The following is a 22,380-nucleotide window of genomic DNA, read 5'->3' as shown; positions in this document are numbered from 1 at the left end:
CATTCTTTTACTTCATAATGTGTTGTTGAGTTGTTCTTTAACCATTTTGCTATTTCAAAGTTCAGATAGAAAGTCATTGCATTGGGGGTCTTCAATGTTTTCTAGGGCCCTAAAGTTGAACCTGTTCACTATAAAAATTTAGATTAAATATCCCTTAGTTTTAATAAAATTATATAACCACCTTCTCTTTTTACACCTACAACAACCTAATTTATATATATACTTAACACTGACTATTTTTGTACGAGAAACAAGTGTGATATTTTAAATAAAAATGATAGTAAATGTAATTAAGTTAAACAAAATATGATATATTATGGAGACAAATGTTAATAGTTTACGAGTTAATCATTTTCATTATTTTTTGTATAAAATACATCAACATTCTAAGGAGCTATTGTTTAAATCACTCTTATATTATATTGTAATGAACAAAAAGTAATAAAAATGTATTGACTCATACTATTTGGACTTGTTTCAACAAAATACCATATTTTATTTAACTTAATTGCATTTATCATCCTTTTTTGTTTAAAAGATCACACTTATTTATTATTTCTATGTAGGGTAGTGAGTGTAATGTATGCATATAAATTGAAGGGTTTTTGTAGTTGTAAAACTAAGATAATGTAAATGTAATTTACTCACAAATTTATTGTCTTATACATTATCTTGTGATAATAAAAATTAAACAATAATAGTAATTGTAATTTTTTAATTGGGATGACATGTTTCCATATATAAGAGAATTTAAGAAAACATACTCTCTTGTCATCGTAAAGCTAATTAGGTGATAAACTTGTAGGTGGTGGGGTTTATAAGCTCAATGCAATTAACATTTACAAGCACAAACTTTAGCCGCTGATTTTAATATTATATTGCAATTGGTTGGTTATATAATTATGAATCTTATTAAAAAAGAAATCAAAATTTTATATAACTGGTAAATGAAAGTGTATGCCAAGTCTTATATTAATGAATATCACCTTACCTTCCTTTCAAATTTATTTGAACTCCACGTTCTTTGTTATTTTATAAACTTAGGTTAAGTGGGGGCATAAAATAGCATATTAGGTAGACATTGTCTTTGACTCTTTGGTCAACTTCAGGAAAAGTAGTGAATATATGTCCACTAATCTCCCTTAAAAAATAAAGAGCTTTTAGGACTTCAACCTAATGAACCATTTTTTATTCAACGGTTCAAAAGCAAATAAAACATTTTTTCAAGTTAAAGAAGATTTTAAAAGGAGCTTTAGTTCTTTATTATTCTCATTAAATTTTGTTTGGGAATATTTATGTTTGAACTGGGTAATTTGAGAGCATTGCATTGAAATTCTAATATTCTAAGCTTGAAACTGACACAAGCACCTAAACTAAGACAAGAAGAATCACCAATTTTGACTTCGAGTATCACCATACTATACACTTTACTATACACTTCCAAAGGATTTTGTAGATTATTTTTTAGTGTTATCAAAACCGTAAGCGAATTGGTCTTTATATCAAGTAGATTTAATTAATTATATTGGTCATACAATGATATGAGTCAAAATTAATCACATTATCGTTTTCATTTAAACTGTACTTGTCGTATCAACTGGTTTTATTTAAAATTATATTTTTTTTATGAAAATAACTTAATCTTTACCAAAATATTGTTATGGGGATTAAACACATCATCATTATCTTTGTTTATATTTCTAAAATATTATCTATCACCAAGTCGTACATTTTATTTAGTATTTTTTGAAAATTAATGTTATTATAATATATATGTATATCTAATTTATCTGTAATTTAATTAATAAACTACTTGTTGAATGATTGTATTATCCTACTATTATTCTGGTTAGTTTAATGACGAATACGATATTGATAACTGTGATATTTTTCATTAATCATTGTAGGGTGATGCGGCATTTCATTAACCAAACTATGGGAAATAATTTATATATTGGTAGAATTAAAATTATAATATCATGTGGTGCCATTTATGAAATAATGCACCTCTAAGGACACATGTTAACGATCCCAATGATTTGTGTGAAAGGAGCAAACTTTTTCACCTTACCTACTTATTTAGCTTTATAATGATGTTAATGTAATAAATGAGTTAGAACTTAGAAGCAAGGAAAATACCAATAACCTTTCCCTTGCCGTCCAATCAAATTCACAATTCATGACAATTATATTGTACTCAGTAATGGTTGAAATGTCAATTAATTGCTTATGTGGAGGAAAGGGTTATATGCACAACATATGGAATGCTGCTTTTTTGTTGTTGTTAAAATGCTGCAATCTTCTTTTTTAAATAATTTTTTATCATAAGATTTTCTAATACATCAGATTAACACCTAGTGGGATTTGAAGAAGATTAACGTATTTAACTTTATCGCCATATGTTGGCCTTAGAATGAATACCTAAGTATCTAAAAAGAGACTTCAGGGTTAAAGCCAATACTTATAGGTGTAAATAGAGAGAAAAAGTAAAATGATAATACACGTCATTTCCTTATGAGTGATTTCACCTATTTACATTAGAGGTGAAGTGAATTATACTTCATATGGAGGTCTGTCATTATTATAGATGATGTGATTTTGTCCTTTTTAGCTTATTAGTATGACTGTGTTGTAGAGTGAGATTACATATGGGCAACATTTTGGACATGTCCTTTGCTAGGCAGTGTAGCCTTGCCTTTGGCATAAAGGAACGTTTTTCATATTAGTATTTATTAGCCAATATTCATACTCAGTCTGCATCAGATAAGCATGGGCAGACTCAGCCAGGTCACGCATCAGCAGATGCACTAGGCAATGCACCAGGCAGCGCACCAGGCGCACAAGGCGCATCAGGCCACGCACCAGGCGCTCCAAGCACTCTTGGCCATACATCAAGCACTCTTGGCCATACACCAGGAACTCTTGGGCACACATTAGATCATGCCAAGTCCTATGCATCAGCATGTTGGATCAATCTGGCCCAAGCATTATGGGCTAAGAGGAATTGGTTAACTTATTGACCAAACAACAAATATTTTAGCATGTGCTTAATTAAGTATAATTAGTTTGTTAGGTAGGTAAGAGTTAGTTATTGGTTGATGGAATTCTATAAATAGAACTCAACCCTCTTCTTGTAATTCAATTCAATTCAATATCAATAATAGTCTTGAGGTATTCTTTTATCTTGTGCATTAGAATTCCTTGAAAGAATTCTCCAATCTTTTTGTGCAAGAAGAATTCAAATTCTAATAGTATTTGTTGACTCGAGTTTGTTTTGTCATTGTCATCCTTTTTCAAAGTTTAGTCCACCTTAGGGATATCAACAATCATATACAATTAAATCTTGTTTGATATGTTTTGAATTATTCTAATTGTCTAAACAACAAACCAAGCCCCGAGATGCTTGTCACAAAGAGTGACTATTATAAATAAAATAAAAAACTTTCATAAATATGGTCCTCAATTTTAATGATTCTGGCAAGATGAGAAAGAGTAAATGTGAATACATTATTACCTTATTTTGAAGTGGGGTTTTGGAGGAGAATGAAAGGGATAACTTTGGAAAGCTCTATTGTTTGGGAATTGGATGAAGAAGAGGAGAAGGTTTTGGAGGGTTTCTCAAACCCTCCAAAACTCTCCATGTGTCTAGTTTTAACGTTCCTTCAATTTGGGGTTTTTTGAGATAAGATGTCAAAATAATTAAATATGTTTAGTGATAATATATAATTACATATTATTGTTCATTTCTTATTGTAAATTACATTTTTAAAAGAAAATAAAAAATATTCTTACATTATCATTAGTTTACATTCCTTCATCTAAATTTCATATCCCAGACAAGAAGATTTACTTCCTTCTCTCTTCCCTTCCTTCCTCTTCCCTTCCTTCCTCTTCCTAACCCTTTGATCACTCTCATTCTTTTTCTCTCCTAACTCCTAAACAAAGCGAAATGGACATATATGAATGTAACTCATTGTTGTGGCACAAAACAAAGTGTTGATGTTATATATATATATATATATATATATGAGAGAGAAACCTTTAAAATAAAATAGACAGTTTACCCCAATTTGTGGGAATAAAATTTGATTATTCTAGTTTTATCCTCAACTTTATTTTTCTTTGTAGCTTTAGTTCTAACATTAACTTTTACTTAACGCCTTTGCATTATTTCATTCATCTCATTAAAAATATTTTTTCCCTCTCCACGAGCCACATGTTAACCAAATTGAAACTATATGAAAAAAAATTATTTTGTTAGTCTAACAAAATATTCTAACATTATGTGAAAATTAGCATTGAGGCTAATGATACAAAGGGAAATAAACTTATGGCAAAGTGAGACAAAATAAAAGTTAAAAAGACCAATGAGAGAAAAACATAACCAAAATAACCTTTTTTTGCCAAATGAAAATAGATAAGAAACTATATACTTACAATTCAAACCTCAATTACATGCTTTGATTGCTGAAAAGGTAAACAAACAAGTATCAGCTTACCATGGATTCTCCAAAACAAGTGCTATGAACATTTGTGCCAAATGAGTAGCCACACTATAATACAGTTCCAATATAAGTAAATGGTGCATTTTTTTAGTACAGCAACAGAAAATATAAGAGCCATTTACATTTGTAGTTTCACTTGTTGTGCTGACCCAAATCTGCAACACCTTTTGCTGCACGAGCCAACATATCTGAAACCCAGAGAGCACCTTTAGCAAAGTAGCTGCTATTGATTATAGCATTTCCAGTTGCCATAGCTGCTTTACTCGTGACTGTTCCGACAACTATAGCCGTTGTCCCTGTAAATGTTACAGCTGATTTGGTGATATCTGTAACATGATACTTCTCGTCGAGAGATTTAAAATTTTCGATGCCAGAATTTATTGTATTGGTCAGGCCAATTTTGTTGCTGAGTTCGGCAACCTTGGCCGTTGTTGAAGATGATACATTATGAGATTCATCAAAAGCTCTTGCCATGACAAATGCATCTTTGCCCAACACATAGCCCTTGGCTACCATTGTTTTTACAACCTCCTGGGCCAAAATTATTGCTTCTCCGGGGGAAGAAACAAACTTGTTCATATGAATATCCTGTGACCAAAAACAATGTTAGCTTAATCAATGGTCACTCCAACATAAATTCAGTATGTCACTTGCTATAGGTCACAGTGGAAGATGTTATGCACATTTTAGTGTAAGTTGGATTTTGCTACCTGATTACTTTATTGTTTAAAATATGTTAATAGATAAAACTACTAACAACAAGATGCATTGCATCAGATAGAAATTCATATGGGAACAACAAATTTCATTGAAGTTGCCTCCCCAAAAGTCATGGGCGGTACAATGTACGAGACTCTCACCTAATAGGGTCTAGGAGGGTAAATGTATGTAGCCTTACCCTCACAAGCGAAGAAGCTATTTCCAATATATGAACCTATGACCTCTAGGTCACAATGCAAGTAGCCTTATTGTTGCACCGAAGCTCCCAAAAGGCGTGCCGTCAACAAATTCGATGTCCATGAAAATATAGATTGTCATACTGCTAATAATGTTACATATATCATGATAAGATTATGTTGGAACCACCATAATCTTCATATAGTGAAGGACATGTCAACAATATGAAGGTTGAGTACTACTGCGATATCTTCTTGGCTGAGTTGCATGTATATTTTTCTGCTATTTTATATTGTTCTTTCTTAGGGTTAAAGGGCCTTTAGGTGACAAGAAATACTGGTATTTAATCCAATCTTCAAAAACATAATTCTTGCATTCTAAAATGGACTGTGGTAGAAAATCATTGACCATTCCCTTTATTTGAAATAATTTAGTTTCTACCAACAAGACATTGGTCTAGTGGTGTAAGGTCCCACTAGATCCCCAGGATGACCAAAAGGTCAAATGTTCGATTCCTAGGAACGGCACATGTTGGAAGGAGCAGCCAAGCACCCAAAAGGGATTAGTTCCTTACCTACCCTTAGTAGTACCAAAAAAATAACTTAGTTTCTTCATGATATAGCTTGTGGTGGTCTAGTCTACCTTAGAGAAAGCAAAAGAGCAACCTCAAATTCATAGCATGGTTCACCAATGTTCTTGAATGTGCACAAAGAAAACTTCTAACAGTTTGGTTGCAAACTAAAAGTAATACAACTTTCTAAGGAATGAGTTCAGGCATACTTTGGAGGTTATAATACTTTCTTCATGACTTGATGCATAACTGTTCCAATTATCACAGTCTTGTATGTAAGCTCCGCAGCGTGAAATGCATATGCATTGGTCCAAAATCATGGACCCCTAAAATAGTATTGCACAAAAATATGCATGTTAGAAAACAATATGCTAGCGAAAATGCCAGATATAGCTAATGCTCTACAACAAACGAATATAAGTTCGATTAAAAATGTAGAAATATCATAATATAGGTAACCATTTTTTGTCAAATGCAGTGGAGATGAAAGTATATATAGATTTATCTATCACAAACTTCAACATCTCTTTTCCAAATAAATGAAATTAAATGCAAGCACAACAAAGGCAGGGTTGCAGAACTTAAACAAAACAAGAAACAAAACTCAATCATTAGCTCCATCCAAAAAATAAGACTCATTTGAAGAGATTTTGGATCCATCTTGCACTTCAATAGGAAGGAAAATCACCATGATCAATCAATATTTATCTACCACATAATTCCGTTAAAAGATCAAAGAAATTTGTTACTTATTATGTCAATCCATGATATCCAAGTTTAACAAAAATGGAGAAAGGAAAGGTAAGAGAATGAGAATCTTACATTCAGTAATAATGCAGTTTCCAGGGCATAAGCATCCCTAAATGTCACATATGCAGTACAGGCATATTCACCAGATCTGTATCTTGATGAAAGAAAAATTCTTCCTATTATTTCCATGAAATTCTTCATAAGTTATAGCTACAGAGTTAACTAACATTTCTATCATTTAGGCCTTGCATCTAAGAAGTATACAATCTTTCCATTCAACAACATAGTGAAATAAAAGAATTAAACTCATATCAACAACTTCAAAAAAAGAATTAGATTTCAGCATCTTCTGTTTTTGGTTAATTACGAATAAGCATTAGGATTTAGGGCAATGCATTGAAGAACAGATATTCACAGCTTCCTTGATAGGTCTTAGCAACAATTCATAATTTTAAAGCTAATGGTAAATTTATCCAACCTGTGATCGAATAATAATGAAAAACCTTTATTTGGATAGAAGAGAAATACAGTGTCGAAAAGTCAATCTATTTTATTTCCTGGTTAACAGTAAAACTGTTTACCTACAAGGCATACAGGTTGTGCGAACAACGGAATCTATTTACCTACAACGCATACAAGTTGGCCTGTTCGTCAAAAGTTATGACTTAATCCCATAAAGAGATCACAACCCAAAAGCGTAGTCCATAAGGTTGGAGAGCCGGATTACTTCAGTATCACATTGAGCTTACTTCATTACTCAACGTAGAACTCATAACAGAATCACTCAAATATGAAGTTATGGACATTATGTTTCAATTTACAAGATCTATATCAGAAAATAAGGTCAAGAAACATTACCTTACAATTCCAACATGCTCAATTACACCACAGTATGCGAAAAAAGTGCACACATCATTCTCATTAGCGTTAGGGGATAAACTTGTAACTTCAGCAGTGTAACCACCAGGATACATAATATAATTGTCAAGTGACTCAGTCTCAAATTGAAAAAAAAAATGAACCGAATTCACCAAACCTGCAGAAAGCATACAAGTAAAAAAATTGATAACTGATTATATATTTAGAAAAAAAGGAGAGAACCCTGTAAGTTTTATTTATGCTACCTTCTGCAACTAATGAAGGATAGAAAACATTATCTATCATTTAGCAGGATCCATTCCTTCCACTGATTCGTAATTACCTGCTGCAAGGTTTTAAATCTTTATTCACAAGCAGACGCCGATATTTAAGGTTTTGGGGTCGCCAAAACCATATGGTGAGCGCAATTGTGGCCGCATTTGCCCGTAATTGTTCAAAACGTCAAGGTTTTTGGGAGTTCCAAAACCATAACTGTCATTTAAAACTTTTGTTACCTTGTACAAGTACATTCAATTGAGTTTACACTTCATTACTTTTTACATTAATTTTATGACTTTATAGCAAACCTGATACATGTAATGGGATTGTTACACCATATATACCATAAATGAGAGAATTGTAACTAAGGACAGAAAAGCTCAGGATCTAATTACCAAATGCCCAAGAATAATGAGTAAGAAATCAAAGATAATTTTTTGATTAGAAAGTATGTATTTAATATAGAGAATAATGTATAACATATCTCCTAGTAAAAATATGACATACGTGCTATTTTGTTTATTTTTTAAAATACTTTTATAAAAAATAATAAAACATGACACATGTCATGATTTCACTAGGAGATCTCGTTATACCAGGAGATACTCCATTCTAATATATTGGAAGAAAATTCTGTGGTGTATGTAAGGTTAGCCAAAAGTTTAAGTGGTCCCCACCCCATCCTAGCCTCAATTTCAGTGCACAGAATAATATCCTAAATAACATGCTTGTTTATTTCAATTAATTTATGGTTATCTTATTTCAGCACATATAAGCTCCTCCAACATGTGATGAACATCATTTTTTACTACAATCTATTATTTATAATTCAGATTTAATTACCTTTCACTTAAAAAAAACATAATACGAATTAATTGTGAAGGTATATAAATCTTTGTTTTACACTAACACTCTTTTCTTAATGCAAGGGAGACTAGAAAGTCTTATAAGAGAAAAAAGGAATTGGGTTTCAATAAAAGCACAGCAAGAAAATGAAAGTAAAGTAGAAAGTAACTAAAAAAATTATAAAATCAAAGTGGAAAAAGCATAAGGTGTAGAATAAATTGGAGTTTATTAAAAGCACAGTACCAGTAAGAGTGTATCGGAGTGAGATCGAAATTGGTGGAAAATGGCAGTAACAGTTCCTTTTTTAGAATTGAAGCAGAGGAGCCTCAGAGAACAGAAGAATACAGATATAGAAATAGAGTGTGTACTCTTGCGCCTAACCAATCCAACTTTTGTTTGCAGATATGAAAAAGTTGGTTTCGGAATTCCACGCGCTTGCTTTTTTTGTGTGGAGCGTGCCCCAAAGCTTTCTTCCGACAAATATCACTCTTATTATGAATCGAACCATTTACTATTTATCAAGGTTTTAAACTATTATACTAACATCTTGTTAGTATCCCAAATTTACTGATTTTAAATGTCGATATATCATTTATTATTCATATTTAACTATCACTGAATTTATTAAATATAAATAATATAAACTATCAATAATACAATAATTTTATATTGTTAGTTTATACATATGTATATTAAGATAGTGTATTTATGATTTTGTACCTTTATTTATTGGAAGAATAAGCCATGTCAATTATGGCGGTATCGCGTTTTTGATAGAAGTGAGATGATTGTCATGATCTAGATTAGGAGTATTATAAAGTGAAAATAAAAATAAAAATCTAAAGCAATTCATTTAGCAAGGAATTTATGGAGGACTAATGCAATATAATGACAAGGCCTAAATGACAAACTGAATCATTAACAGTAAAAAATCTGAAGACAAGGTCATGTGAAGAAAATGGAGAATCTTTACACAGCACCTTTCTAAGATTATTAAAAGCATGAAATTGAAAATCAAATTGGTGTGTACCCATCTCAATCCAACACAAATTTAACAAGAAAATTTCAATCTGATTAGATTTAGATTTTATCCAAATTCAACTTTCAGGTTTGATATAATTGATATTCGACCCCGAACTTGGCTTATGATTACTATAACATTATATTGTGAATATCCTTTTGAGCAATCAGCCAACATGAAAATTGCTTTTAGTTTATTTTCTTAAACAATTGCTCATAAAAAGGAATACAATATTAGTTATGAATCAGTAGTATTTGGTTGACATAATTATAGATGAAATGGAGGCAAACACATCATGGTTGTAGGTTACTGAAGGCTGGAACTAATGTTGAAAAGTTAGTATTGCTTGCTTCCATAGCTTTTGGGCGAGTTTTTGTCAGATTCAAGTTACCTGAAATCCGATAAGATCGAAGATGATACTATTATTTTTAATTTTGCTGAGTTTAACTCCGGTTTGATGTTGGATACACACGAACCTACTCTAATCCGCTTCATTATCATTCCCTAAAGCAAAGAGCAAATTTCAAGCTACACTAGCATCACAATCTTTCATAGGAATTTAGGCTTTTATATGTTAGAGAAAAAATAATGATATATTATCCCACATAATATTCATATAAATCATCCCACAATACAATAAATTAACGTTTGTTTATCCATGTAAATTAATCATTAAGTAAAATATCATTGTATGACAATGTTATTTTTTTATGTAGTTAGATGATTTGCAAAAGTATATATCATTTTTTATGAGAAATGGTTTAACACTTTTTTTTTAGAAAAAGAAATAGTCAATACCTAATGTCTAGTTTCCTTATATATTTATTCTCTTAATTTTCAAAACTTATATCATCGGGCAAGAAAGAAAGATATATGCAATGATAACATATATGTTTTATACATTGAATCATTTATTATTAATGTTTGATATTGTTAACTTTTTTAAAAACAATAATTCAAATGAATTATGAAATTTATGTGTATAATGTATAGATTTTACACTCATAAAAAAACATGATTTCATAGCTATCTCACCTTCATCTTTTTATAACTATACTTTGAATCTACACTATCTTATTACTTCTCTTTTTTTATAAAAAATATTAATTCACCCTTTCTCTCTTCCTTTTACAATTAATTAACTAACATGAAAATTATATTAATAATAATTCAAACATGCTTACATTTTTTTTATATAACTAATGTATCTCTTCCGTGTAACTAATTTATTTGGATAAAGATCATTATTATGTGTCATTTCATTCTTCTTGCTGAAACAAAATAGAATATTATGTGACACTATACTATTGGGTAGGACATGGTTGCAGACACTAACATGAGACATACGATCTTCTTCCAATTCATTTTAAAGTGTGAAACTATCTTCGCAACAAGTTCCGCTCCCAAACCTTTGACCTAATATGATAGCTGAGCATCTAATGAAATTTTAAACCACCGGAGTAAGGCATTGTTAGTCTTAGATTTACTCTGAAGTATTAATATAACTAGCATATAAATTATAGTAGATAATGATCATCATCTAAAGATGCTGGGCCTTACCATATTTGCTACAGTTAACTAAATTTGGCGCCAAAATTGATATTACGTCCTAAAACTGTCCTCATAAGCTCGACAAAGTGGCATTGTTCTATAGGTTTGATACTCCATAGTGAAGGATTTCAAATAGTTTCGCTGATTTTGATACACTCAGGTGCAGATCTAAATTGTATTCATTATTCAAGGACTAATTCCTACAAAATACTATGAAAAGAAAACAAAATCTTTAGTACAAATGCCTCAAAATTGCTTATTAATTATCAATTAACTAAGGCAAAGGTAAAATATGTTACAAGACTTGTTTTCTATTAGTAAAAAAATATAAATGAGCAAGTGATTTTAGGACCAATGAAAGGACTAGCACAATTAAGACTTTTGTAAACTAAATTGTATTTTTTATATCTTTATAGACCAATTTGGATTAATCCAATATCCTAGGGGACCAATTTGGCTCTTCACCCTAACATGAAAAATAATAATTATGGTCAATTTCAAACCCAGACACCATTTTTTCTTGAGCCGTTATTATTATACATCTTGTTTCTCTGATTTCCGGAAACTTTATGGTTCAATCGTTAAAATGGTGTTTTACACTGTTTTCTCTAGTATTAACTGCGCAACAGCATGATATTATTGTTGGAGAATCTCATCTATATGTTATCATTGAGGGATAATGTAGCAAGGCAGTGATACAAAAGCAAGATTTGCATTGCAGAAGTATGACACACTCAGGAAAGAAAAAGAGATAGTCTAGCAGATTTCCAGACAGATTAAGTGAGAAGAAGCACCAACATAGTATGGTAATAATTGTCAATTTTTTCTTCATTGTTGGCCATAATTTGTTTGTCATTTAAAGGAGAGAAAAAAAAAGGGGTTACCCTGGCAACATTGCACCGCATTACTGTAAGTTCACAATGCTTGTTTTTGGCATTAACAATGGTATCCTTTCACCTTATAAGTAAGGAACTCCCAACAAGTGTCGTTCTCAGGAATCAAACCTTTGACTTTTTTATCTCTCTAGAGATCTAGCGAGCCTTACACCACTAGACCAATGTATTGTTAGTTCACAATGCTTGTTTGATGATTATGATATCAATCCAAGAAACAAATTATAGAAAAATCCTATTCAGATCAACAAACAATGGCTTCGTTGAAATTGAATTGCTCATTCGAAGGTCCTAGTAGAAGAATCGTGGATGGCTACTAACTGCGTTCTAACACGACCAATACTAATCTATAACATCAGTAGGATGATGAAGGATGTCAACTGAAGTAGATTTATCAGGAAAATGGCAACTGTCTATGAATACTGAGTACAATTGCTGTTGAGAATCGTGTTGTGCAATGGACTGGGCATTTTCTTTGGAAAACAACAATAGAAATAATGGACATTCACTAATTGATATTCAGACAGTGGATCACCCCAACCCAATGATAGAAAATGGAGATTGATGATATTTGTCAAAGTGGAGATTGTTATGCAATGGCTCATATTCCAATAACCGAGCATTTCTCCAAAAAACAGCAATACAAATATGGATTTGAATTGATATAAAAGGGTTAGGGTTGAGGATTATATATTTATGTATTATGTAAACCTAATGAGAAGAATAACAATAGCTAGTTAGCTACAAATACAAATCCTTATTCATTTATACATAGTGATAGTCACTCAATTAATATATTATATTTAATTAAAATAAAAAATATATTATTCTAACATTTATTACACTATGTATATTTTTTCCTTTTACTTTGTTTACATATTTTAATGAGTTTGGTGATGAAACACCCTACAAATATTATTACATGTATAGAAAGTATAGAAACACACATGTTTTACAAAGAAAATATATATTATTTTTTTTTAAAAATGAGAACAAAAAATCACACAAATGGAAACCACCAATAAATTTAGCATTTTAGCAAAATATTTAATCAAAAGGTACAAAAATAATTAAGTTTCATGTTATTTGAAACACAATAGAAGTAAAAAATTTAAAAATTATTTATAATAGAGGAAACCCGCGGGTGCCCGTTCTACCCGCGGGTACCCAGAACTACCCGCAAATACCCGCTCACGGGTACCCGTACGGGTACGGGCGGGTATGGGTATTACTTTTCTATTTTAAAACGGGTAGCGGGTAGCTACTACCCGTGCCCGCCCGTACCCGTTGCCATCCCTACTCAATACTCTCGATGACATAGACATAAATTGGTCGAACCTCGTTACCAAATTCCTTGTATTATTTTATCTTCTCCTTATTCTCTAACTATTTGATTGTTGGCTTGTTCACAACAAATCAAATCAATATGTAGCTTAGCTCTATTATGCATGAGTCTTACGAAATCAATGAAATATTATATCATTGTAGTATGCAATATTATCAACACTTCAAATGTTTGGTCAAGAAGTAGACTACTTACAAGATATCATTCTTCCTCATTTGCTACAAGTAGTTCGCTGACAGCCTCCAAATTGTCAAGATGACAACTCGGACACATGCATCTTTTTTGAAGTTCTTCCCCAAGTGAACTGTATGTTGCTTCTAATTCGGAAGATTGCTTGTTTCAAGTTAAGGACATAACTCAGCTTCTCAGAGGATGTTAATCAATAGAAAAATGTTATCTCCATTAATAATACTAAGATCACAATAACCAAAATGGGAGTGAAGTTATGTAGGGAAAGGCAGAACACAAAAATACTTTGATAGAGAATGAGTCAAAAGCAAAAGGCAGAGGGAGTATTAATGCTATAGTAGGCAATCAGATAAACACAGAGAAGCAGGTGGTCCAGCCTCCCAAGAACAATTAATTGCCCATTAATTGGAGAAAAACTATTTTCCAACCCTAAGCCTCAGCTCTAATACTTAACATATCAAAACTGAATGGCTACTCAGTACTCACTCCTACATGCTCTACAGCTTCCTCCCCATAACAATTAATCTCTCCTCTCTTGGGTCCTAAAAATACTTCTATGTTCTAATAATAGAATAATGGCGACTCAATGCACAAGACTCTCGTTGATGGGGTATGGGAAGAATAAATGTATGCAGCCTAACCCTCACAAACGGAGATGTTGCTTCCAATATTAGAACCTTTGATTTCTAGTTCCCAAAGTAGTAACCTTATCGTTGCACCCTCTTCTTTGTTCTAATAACAAATTCCTTTACTTCTCATCTGTTTTCATTTTTAAATTTCTTCTGGAGAACAGAATTTCAAGAATTTAGTTTAGTGAATATATGGATTTTGGCAAGTTATCTTCTTTCACTGATCAGATCTTCCCTTCTCTGGTTTCTAGCCTCTAGGTATTCAGCTCGGCACAAAATACTTTGAAATTGTAGCTTATAAGAATGGAGCCTACTAACCAATCAAATAGATTTTATATGATGATGAACCATACCTATTTACTAGACAGACGTACTATACATCTTCAAAGAGTGCTTTATGGGTTGTAACTGTGGGACACATAACATGATAACATTTTAAGATTTTAGGTTGTCTCAATTCCAAGGCAGAGACTTCCAAAACAACTCTACCACTTTCATATGTATAAGGATATATGGTAAGATCCTGCAATGCTTTTGTTTCTGTGACTATGATGTTGATTAAAGACACCTTCCTTTCACAATCAATTAATTCCTGCTGGATCTGCAGATTATCCTTACCTTAAGAAATGGTTAAACTATAAGAAACTAAAGATATGATGGGAAGGAACCTGAACTTCCAGCATTTGATTCTCAACTCACATTCTTATAAATCTTCTGTTCTGCTTGGTATTCCTCCTCTTCTTTAGCTGTTTGAGATATTATATCCAAAAGTGTACTTTCAAGAGACATTAATGCAACTTCAGCATCACTCTCTTTCACAATTACATCTGGTGCATCTAAAACAAAGTCAAAGTGTATCCTCAGCTTCTAGACACAACACTAACTATGAAATATTAATACTGATACAAAAAATACAGTGGGATAAAGTTCAAGGACAGAGAGTGTCAAGGAAAATGCAGAGCATGGGCAATGAACAGAGTTCCTTTATATGTTATTATAGATGAAATCAAATCCTTCATTCATGCTCTAATAAAAATTTGTTATGAACAAAAATATATAATATGCATTAAATATTTCAAACAAGACTGAGATGAAATCAAATCCTTGTTTGATGTTTATTATATTAATATCTTCTGTCCCTGAGATAGTGAAAGTTATACAAATAAGACCACCAGCATACAATTTGGTTGAGAAGTTATTTAGTTTCAAGTGATTAGTAATTGAAATTAGTGATTTCAATCACTACTATCAGAACCAGAAGAATGCACATGGCTTATCTTCTGCAAACAAAGTAAATTCACGTTGTCTGAAGGAAGGAACGGGAAAAAAAGGTAAACTTCTTCCTTTCACCACAACTCCACAAGTATCCCTCTGGTTTTTCTATTCTCATTTTTTCCTACTACCTTTACCTCATTATAAAGCATGGGCTGACAGTCATCATATATAACAGTAAGAAAATCACAGAACCTGTTAAAACTTCCCCATCTACTGCATCAAAGTCGCAAGTAATGATACTCTCATGAAATTTCCTGCATTTTTAACGAGGGATTAGTGACTGTGCTGCAAGGTGGCGAAAGCTGCATCTATAATGGTAAACTTTAAACATGACCCTGTTCCAATTTATACATTGAGCAAATATAATATGGAAGTGACTATTTGTAAGAGTGTAAGATGCATGATAGAAAGTTACTAGATAAGATTGAGAGTACGACTACAGACTACTGTATTATCAAATTTTTGAAATGGACAAATTTCAATAAATATGCAATAGTGTAGGATTTTCACAACGTATCAGAAACCAAAATTAAATTTGGCATGCATTTTTTTCAGTGAATTGTTGTGTACATTTATGGTTTTAAGAAATTTGAGAGAAATTTGAAATCAAAGGTCATGATGGAGAAAAATGCACTTATCTGTAAAAAAAACTAAAGGCCTAGGCAACTAATATTATGTTAAAAATATACAAGACTGGTTTGCAAGATAATCTAATTTAAAAATACGTAAGAGAAACTCATACACTAATTATATATTAGGAAGGGAACTTCTTAATGCCAAACTAGTTCTCAAAATTTCAATAGACAAATAAATAATAAATTAATTATAGTTATCCCTAAAAGATATTTGTTCAAAAGGCAATTAATAGTTTTATTTTTTTTAATAAATATCAATAGTTCTAATAAACAGTGCCATGCACAAATCCAGAAATAGAAACACTTTGAAATAGCTTATCAAGAAGCAAAAAAAAACCTTTGGTATACCTTAGTGGTGCTTTATTTTTAAACTTGATCATCGAAATTGTATTGATACCCTTACTTTATGCGGAAGAATACAAACCGAAACTGGAGGATATGTTTGACAAATGCATAATAATTTCATCAACCAGATACCTTATCTTGGCATTCAGCTCAAGCATGTTGTTGATGAACTGCTCACTGCATAGAAGCAAGAAAACTTAACACATGTGCGATACAAGTAAATCTGTTAAAACAACAATTTCATTTCCAAAATCAATGAAATATGCAATGGTGATTGACAATTTTTTACCATAGAGCCGCTTCTTCACTCTTCAGTAGTAACGCAGCCACAATTTCCAGAAGATACAGGTTCAATGAGATGCTTAAGAGCACAAGAATCCAAAACCAGCAAGGAAAACTTTGTGTGTACCTTGATAGTTTCTGAATCAGATCCAACAGCAGCAATCTCATCTTGAATTAGAGACACCCTTGCCTGTAATAAAGTTTCAATGAAAATCCACCAAGCGCAAATTATGGCAAAATCCCTATAGGTTTGATTTAATAAAAAGTCAACAGAGGTCCCTATAATCTCTTCTTAAACAAGAGAAGTTCCAACTTCCAAGTATAATTAACTCAAACTCGTATGATTTTGCAATATCATAATGTAGCTAAGAAATTATCTCTGACTCATATACTTTTAAATATCATAATGCAGCTAAGAAATTAACTCAAACTCGTATAATTTCACAATATCATAATGTAGCTAAGAAATTAACTCAGACTCGTATAATTTCACAATATCATAATGTAGCTAAGAAATTAACTCAAACTCGCAAAATTTCGCAATATCGTAATGTAGCGTTTGAACTGAGAATAGTAAGCATTAAACAACCTCTAGTGTTTGAACTGAAGCTTCGATCATGAACAATTGAACTTCAAAGCCTTTAAGCTCTTGCTCCACGAGTTCTTTGCATCGCTTAGAATTTTCTACCTCCGCATTGGCCACACTAAGCTCAGATTTAAGATCTTCGAATCGCTTTCTCAGAGTAACTACTCTTCGTTCTGAGAAAGATGAAGATGAAATGATATAAAGAGAAAATATCGCGGCGATTGCTGAATTTCTCGGGAGAGAAAGAATGAAAGAAAAGTAGAGTATGAAGAGAGGTACCTCCTTGAGATTTCTCGGTGGCGAAATTACGGATAAGGCTCAAGAATTGTTTCTGAGGATCACTTCCTGTTCCCGCCATTGAAGTTCCCTTCCAATGCTTCTCGCAGAAATGAAGCTTTCTTTATATAGGATCCAGGTTTTGAAACTTTTGCCTCTTCTAACTACTGCAAATTTGAAAGTTTAAAATAGTCTAAAAAAATATTAAATATAATCAAATTAATTACTTTTACAATTTTTCATGATATTTGATAAAAACTCTTTTAACTTATATTCATCATATAAATTAATTCGAATATTTTTTTTTGGAAATCAAATTGGTAAAGTAGAAAAACTATAAGTTGAAAAGTAAGTTAAAAGAATTGAAAAAAGTAGGATAATATTGTTAAGCTTAAAATCTATATACTATTAATGTATTTATATAGCATGTGTTAGAAATTTATAATTTCTAATTAATGTTTAGTCATTATTTTAATATAATTGTATTAGTTATTTATTTAAAAGGTTATAAAATAAGTATTCTAATATTGATAATTTATATAACTTCAAGAAATTGCAAGTAATATAGGCTTTATGAGTACTCATTCTTGCCAACAATCTTATATATTAACACATAAGAACAATTAGGTTCATAATACACAAATTATAAAATAGTTTTCCTTTCTAGAAGGTGAAAGTCCCTTGATGAACTATGTGGTTTGATTGATGAATATTATTGTACCGACTTCTGGAAAGTATTTCAAAGAAAGATCAAGAATATGGATTCAAATATGTATTTATATTATAACTTTATTTTATTTTGGGAGAATCGTGAGATTTAAGATCTTTAAAGAATTGATAGTTCTCTTATTAAAAAATTTTGTTGTGTAATGACAAATATCTCTAGATAACAACAATACAAGTTATGAGTTTGGGCTGATGTAAAAGGTTGGGGTAGAGAGCTATATATATTTATGTTATGTAAACCTAATGTAGCAATGAGAAGAATAGTCAAACACTAATCTTTATTCTCTAATAATATATAGTGGTAGTCGTTCAATGCTCCCAGGGACGTCGGCACAATTGATCGAACATCGTTACCAAATCTCTTGTGTTATTCTCTTGTCTCTATACTTACTATTTGATTGTTCGCTTGTTCCCAACAATTGGTATCAGATGACTCTTAACCCAGGTGCCAAATTCGAGGTGAGGAAGTTCGATGGAACTGGTAATCGATGATTGTGGTAAACGAGAGTTAAGGATGTGTTGGCTCAAAAAGGTCTATCAAAGACGTTGCGTGAGAATAAACCAGAGGGTATGAATCAACTGGATTGGGAAGAGTTGAAGGAGAAGGTTGCAGGAACCATACGGCTCTGTCTATCAGATGAAGTGATGTATCATGTTATGGATCTGACGTTACCAACAGAGGTACGAGAGACATTAGAGAAGCGGTTCATGTCCAAGTCTCTAACAAATAAGTCGTATTGAAACAGAGACTCTATGGTCTGAAGATGCAGGAAGGTGCTGATTTGCAACAACATCTCAACAATTTTAATCAAGTGATCAATGACTTGCAGAAACTTGATGTGAAGGTTGATGATGAGGACAAAGCAATAATATTACTGTGTTCTTTGCCAAATTCCTATGAACACTTGGTGACAACATTGACATACGAGAAAGACTCAATCAAATTGGATGAGATCACATATGCACTTCTGTCCCACACTCAAAGAAGACAAAATGTAGGTGAAGGGTCTTAGGGTGATGGTCTGTATTTGAAAGGGATCCAAACGCGTGTGAGGAGACAAGGCATAAGAGGTCCTGCCAAAGGAAAAAGACCAAATTCCAGGGGCAGAACACCAGTAGAGTGCTATAAGTGCAAACAGGTTGGGCATTACAAAAGGGATTGTCCCAATGAATGAAGTTCTAGCAAGCCGGTGGAGAAAGATGGAGTATCTACATCGTCAAATGTTGCATAGAAAGATGACTCTGGTTACAATAGTGAAGTTGATCTACTATCTGTATCATCAAATCATAGTACAAATGAGTGGATACTTGACACTGATTGTTCCCACCACATGACGCCAAATAGAGAATGGTTCACCACATACAGGGCATGCAATTTTGGTTTCATGTTTCTCGGAAATAATAAAGCATGTGGAATTATTGGTATGGGAGAAATCAGAATTGTGATGGATGATGGTGTAGTGAAGACGTTATGTGAGGTTAGGCACATACCAGATTTAAAGAAGAATTTGGTTTCTTTGAGGATATTGCAAGCCAAAGGATTTAGTTATAGAGCTGATGGGGACAGTGATATTCTTCGAGTATGCAAAGGTGCTCTGAATGTGATGAAAGGTAAAAGGAATGCAGGGAACACTTACAAGTTGTTAGGGAGAACAATTATAGGTGGAGTTGCTAGAGTGGCTGAAGAGATCTCAGTAGATTCATACCACAGTGCTACAAAATTATGGCACATGCGTTTGGGACATATGGGTGTGTGTGGCATGACAGAACTATACAAAAGAGGACTGTTGATGGGAGTTAGCAAATGCATGCTAGATTTGTGCAAGTATTGTGTGCTTGGGAAATAGACACCAGTTAGTTTCAAGGCTGGCCAACAGAGGACTCGGGGCATTCTAGACTATATCCACACTGATGTAAGGGGACCCACTCAAGAACCATCCCTAGGAGGTTCTAGGTATTTTGTTACCTTCGTTGATGACTTTTCTCACAAGGTCTGGGTATATTTTCTGAAGCATAAGTCAAAAGTCTTTGTGAAATTCAAGGTTTGGAAGGCAGAGGTAGAGAACCAGACTGGTAGGAAAATGAAATACATGTGGTCAGATAATGGTATGGAGTATAAAAACTCACAGTTTCAGAAATTCTGTGAGGAACATGGCATTTAGTGGCACTTTTCAGTGAAGAAGACTCATCAACAGAATGGTGTTGCAGATATGATGAATAAAACTCTTACAGAGAGGGCCAAATGTATGAGACTGAATATTGGACTTTCCGAAGGATTTTGGGCAGAGGCACTTAGTATGGCATGTTATGTCATCAATAGATCACCACAGGCTTTATTGAATGGTAAAGTTGCAGAAGAAGTATGGGTAGGTAACCTAGTCAATTATAATACGTTACGCATACTTGGTTGTCCCGCTTATATACATGTACCCAATGATGGACGATCTAAACTTGATCCTAATCTAAGTCAAAGAGGTGTATCTTCATTGGATATACCAAAGGTGTGAAGGGGTTCAAGTTCTGGGATCCAGTTTCCAGAAAGGTGGTGTTGAGCAGAGATGCAGTGTTTGATGAAGATTTCATGATGAAACAGTCAGTTTTGATAGAGGTGCACATGCCAAATGGAGAGACTTTGGGATCAAATATGATTCTAATAAGCAATGAAATGGTTTAGGTGAATAAAGGCAATGAACCATGCACTAGTTCAAGTCAAGAACATGATGATTGTCAGCCAGAGAGTTCAGGTGTGTAGGAGTGTCTACTTGCTAGAGACAGGGATAGACATCCTATCAAACCTCCAAAGAGATATGGCTTTGAGGATATGGCTTCAGTTGCTCTCCATATCAGTTCAGGAGATCCATGTAGCTTTCAAGAGGCTATAAGCAGCCAGTAGAAAGAACAATGGATGAGTGTCATAATGGAGGAGATAGAGTCTTTACAGAAGAACCAAACTTGGGAGCTTGTTCCATTGCCCCCAGATAAGCGTGCAGTTGGGTGCAAGTGGGTGTACAAGAGGAAGACAACAGTATCAGAAAAAGAATGAGAAAAGTTCAAGGCTCGTCTTGTAGAAAAAGGGTATTCACAGCAGAAAGGAGTCGACTACAATGAGATTTTCTCCCCAGTGGTGAGACACACTTCTATCAGGGCAGTGCTTGCCTTGGTAGCTAGCCGGGATATACACTCATTTGAAATTTGATTTTCAAATCTATTTGGAATAATTGAATTCGTATTTACTAAATTTTGGTTTTATTATGATTTGCGTGTTTGTTATGCTTTTCAGATATACATGTTACGACATATCTAGTTTTAGGTGATTTATTTCACTTAATAATTTTAAAATTTGTAAAATAACCATATAAATCATTCCCTTCATACATAAAATATATCTATGTTGTACATATAATGGACTATTGTTTCCTTTTATCAGATATTTTTTTAATTAGATTAATTGATATAATATATTGTCAAAGTAACATCTATTGTGAAAATTGATTTGATTGAAATTACATGGATGTTCGTATGAGATGAATTATAATCTAACCAAAGAAAGGCACAATTTGGTCAACATGATATACATGTGATGATATATATGTAACAATTATAATGTTTTTTCATGTCGATAATAGTCAATCCAAAGAAAGGTTATTGCTTGAGAAAATTAATTGTCAATATTTCATCATTGTAAAGATAATATCACTTAAGAAGAGTAGAAATTGATATTATATTGGATATCTTGTATTGGGCCTATTATTTTAAATTATTTGCACATGTCTTGTTATTTATATATATATATATATATATATATATTATATTATATTATATTATATGATTGCTTGCTTATAATTGCATGTTAATGTGATTGAATAATAGAATAAGAACATTAGGTTGCTATTAATGAGTTTGCTTGATTTCTTATTTTGA

General features: G+C 32.5%; 2 protein-coding genes across 6 annotated transcripts; both read right to left on the bottom strand.

Annotated features, from left to right (window-relative positions):
• Nucleotides 4,415-9,126, bottom strand: LOC109361014 (binding partner of ACD11 1-like). Of its 3 annotated transcripts, none has more exons than XM_019606290.1 (5): nt 8,950-9,126; nt 7,582-7,759; nt 6,796-6,877; nt 6,183-6,299; nt 4,415-5,093 (listed from the first exon to the last, which is right to left on the bottom strand). In XM_019606290.1, exons 2-5 carry the CDS (start codon nt 7,695-7,697, stop codon nt 4,638-4,640), a joined length of 771 nt encoding a protein of 256 aa, XP_019461835.1. In that variant the 5' UTR covers nt 7,698-7,759; nt 8,950-9,126; the 3' UTR covers nt 4,415-4,637. The 3 variants fall into 3 exon arrangements, with proteins under 3 accessions (XP_019461835.1, XP_019461833.1, XP_019461834.1); XM_019606288.1 differs by lacking the exon at nt 8,950-9,126 and adding an exon at nt 7,848-7,939; XM_019606289.1 differs by lacking the exon at nt 8,950-9,126 and adding an exon at nt 7,848-7,934 and having other exon boundaries at nt 6,796-6,871.
• Nucleotides 13,712-17,828, bottom strand: LOC109361015. Of its 3 annotated transcripts, XM_019606292.1 has the most exons (10): nt 17,737-17,828; nt 17,608-17,630; nt 17,461-17,547; nt 16,999-17,061; nt 16,879-16,898; nt 16,722-16,766; nt 15,802-15,863; nt 15,034-15,170; nt 14,847-14,935; nt 13,712-13,850 (listed from the first exon to the last, which is right to left on the bottom strand). In XM_019606292.1, exons 1-10 carry the CDS (start codon nt 17,813-17,815, stop codon nt 13,718-13,720), a joined length of 738 nt encoding a protein of 245 aa, XP_019461837.1. In that variant the 5' UTR covers nt 17,816-17,828; the 3' UTR covers nt 13,712-13,717. The 3 variants fall into 3 exon arrangements, with proteins under 3 accessions (XP_019461837.1, XP_019461836.1, XP_019461838.1); XM_019606291.1 differs by having other exon boundaries at nt 17,461-17,630; XM_019606293.1 differs by having other exon boundaries at nt 13,718-13,846; nt 17,461-17,630.

This window comes from Lupinus angustifolius, chromosome LG11, assembly GCF_001865875.1.
Source record: "Lupinus angustifolius cultivar Tanjil chromosome LG11, LupAngTanjil_v1.0, whole genome shotgun sequence".
In the NCBI taxonomy this organism is placed as follows: Eukaryota; Viridiplantae; Streptophyta; class Magnoliopsida; order Fabales; family Fabaceae; genus Lupinus; species Lupinus angustifolius.
Note: the sequence above shows the minus strand (reverse complement) of the source record. Positions and strands in the feature narration are given on the sequence as shown.

Excerpts from the sequence above, each read along its gene's own strand:
- LOC109361014 (XM_019606288.1), bottom strand. The coding sequence starts at position 7,887 with ATGATAGATAATGTTTTCTATCCTTCATTAGTTGCAGAAG. Across the intron at positions 6,878-7,581 it reads GAGCATGTTGGAATTGTAAG|ATACAGATCTGGTGAATATG; the intron begins GTAATGTTTCTT and ends TCTTTCATCAAG. Across the intron at positions 6,300-6,795 it reads AAACTGCATTATTACTGAAT|GGGTCCATGATTTTGGACCA; the intron begins GTAAGATTCTCA and ends ATACTATTTTAG.
- LOC109361015 (XM_019606291.1), bottom strand. The coding sequence starts at position 17,815 with ATGGCGGGAACAGGAAGTGATCCTCAGAAACAATTCTTGAGCCTTATC. Across the intron at positions 17,631-17,736 it reads CACCGAGAAATCTCAAGGAG|AACGAAGAGTAGTTACTCTG; the intron begins GTACCTCTCTTC and ends CATCTTTCTCAG. Across the intron at positions 16,899-16,998 it reads CTGATTCAGAAACTATCAAG|AGTGAAGAAGCGGCTCTATG; the intron begins GTACACACAAAG and ends TTACTACTGAAG.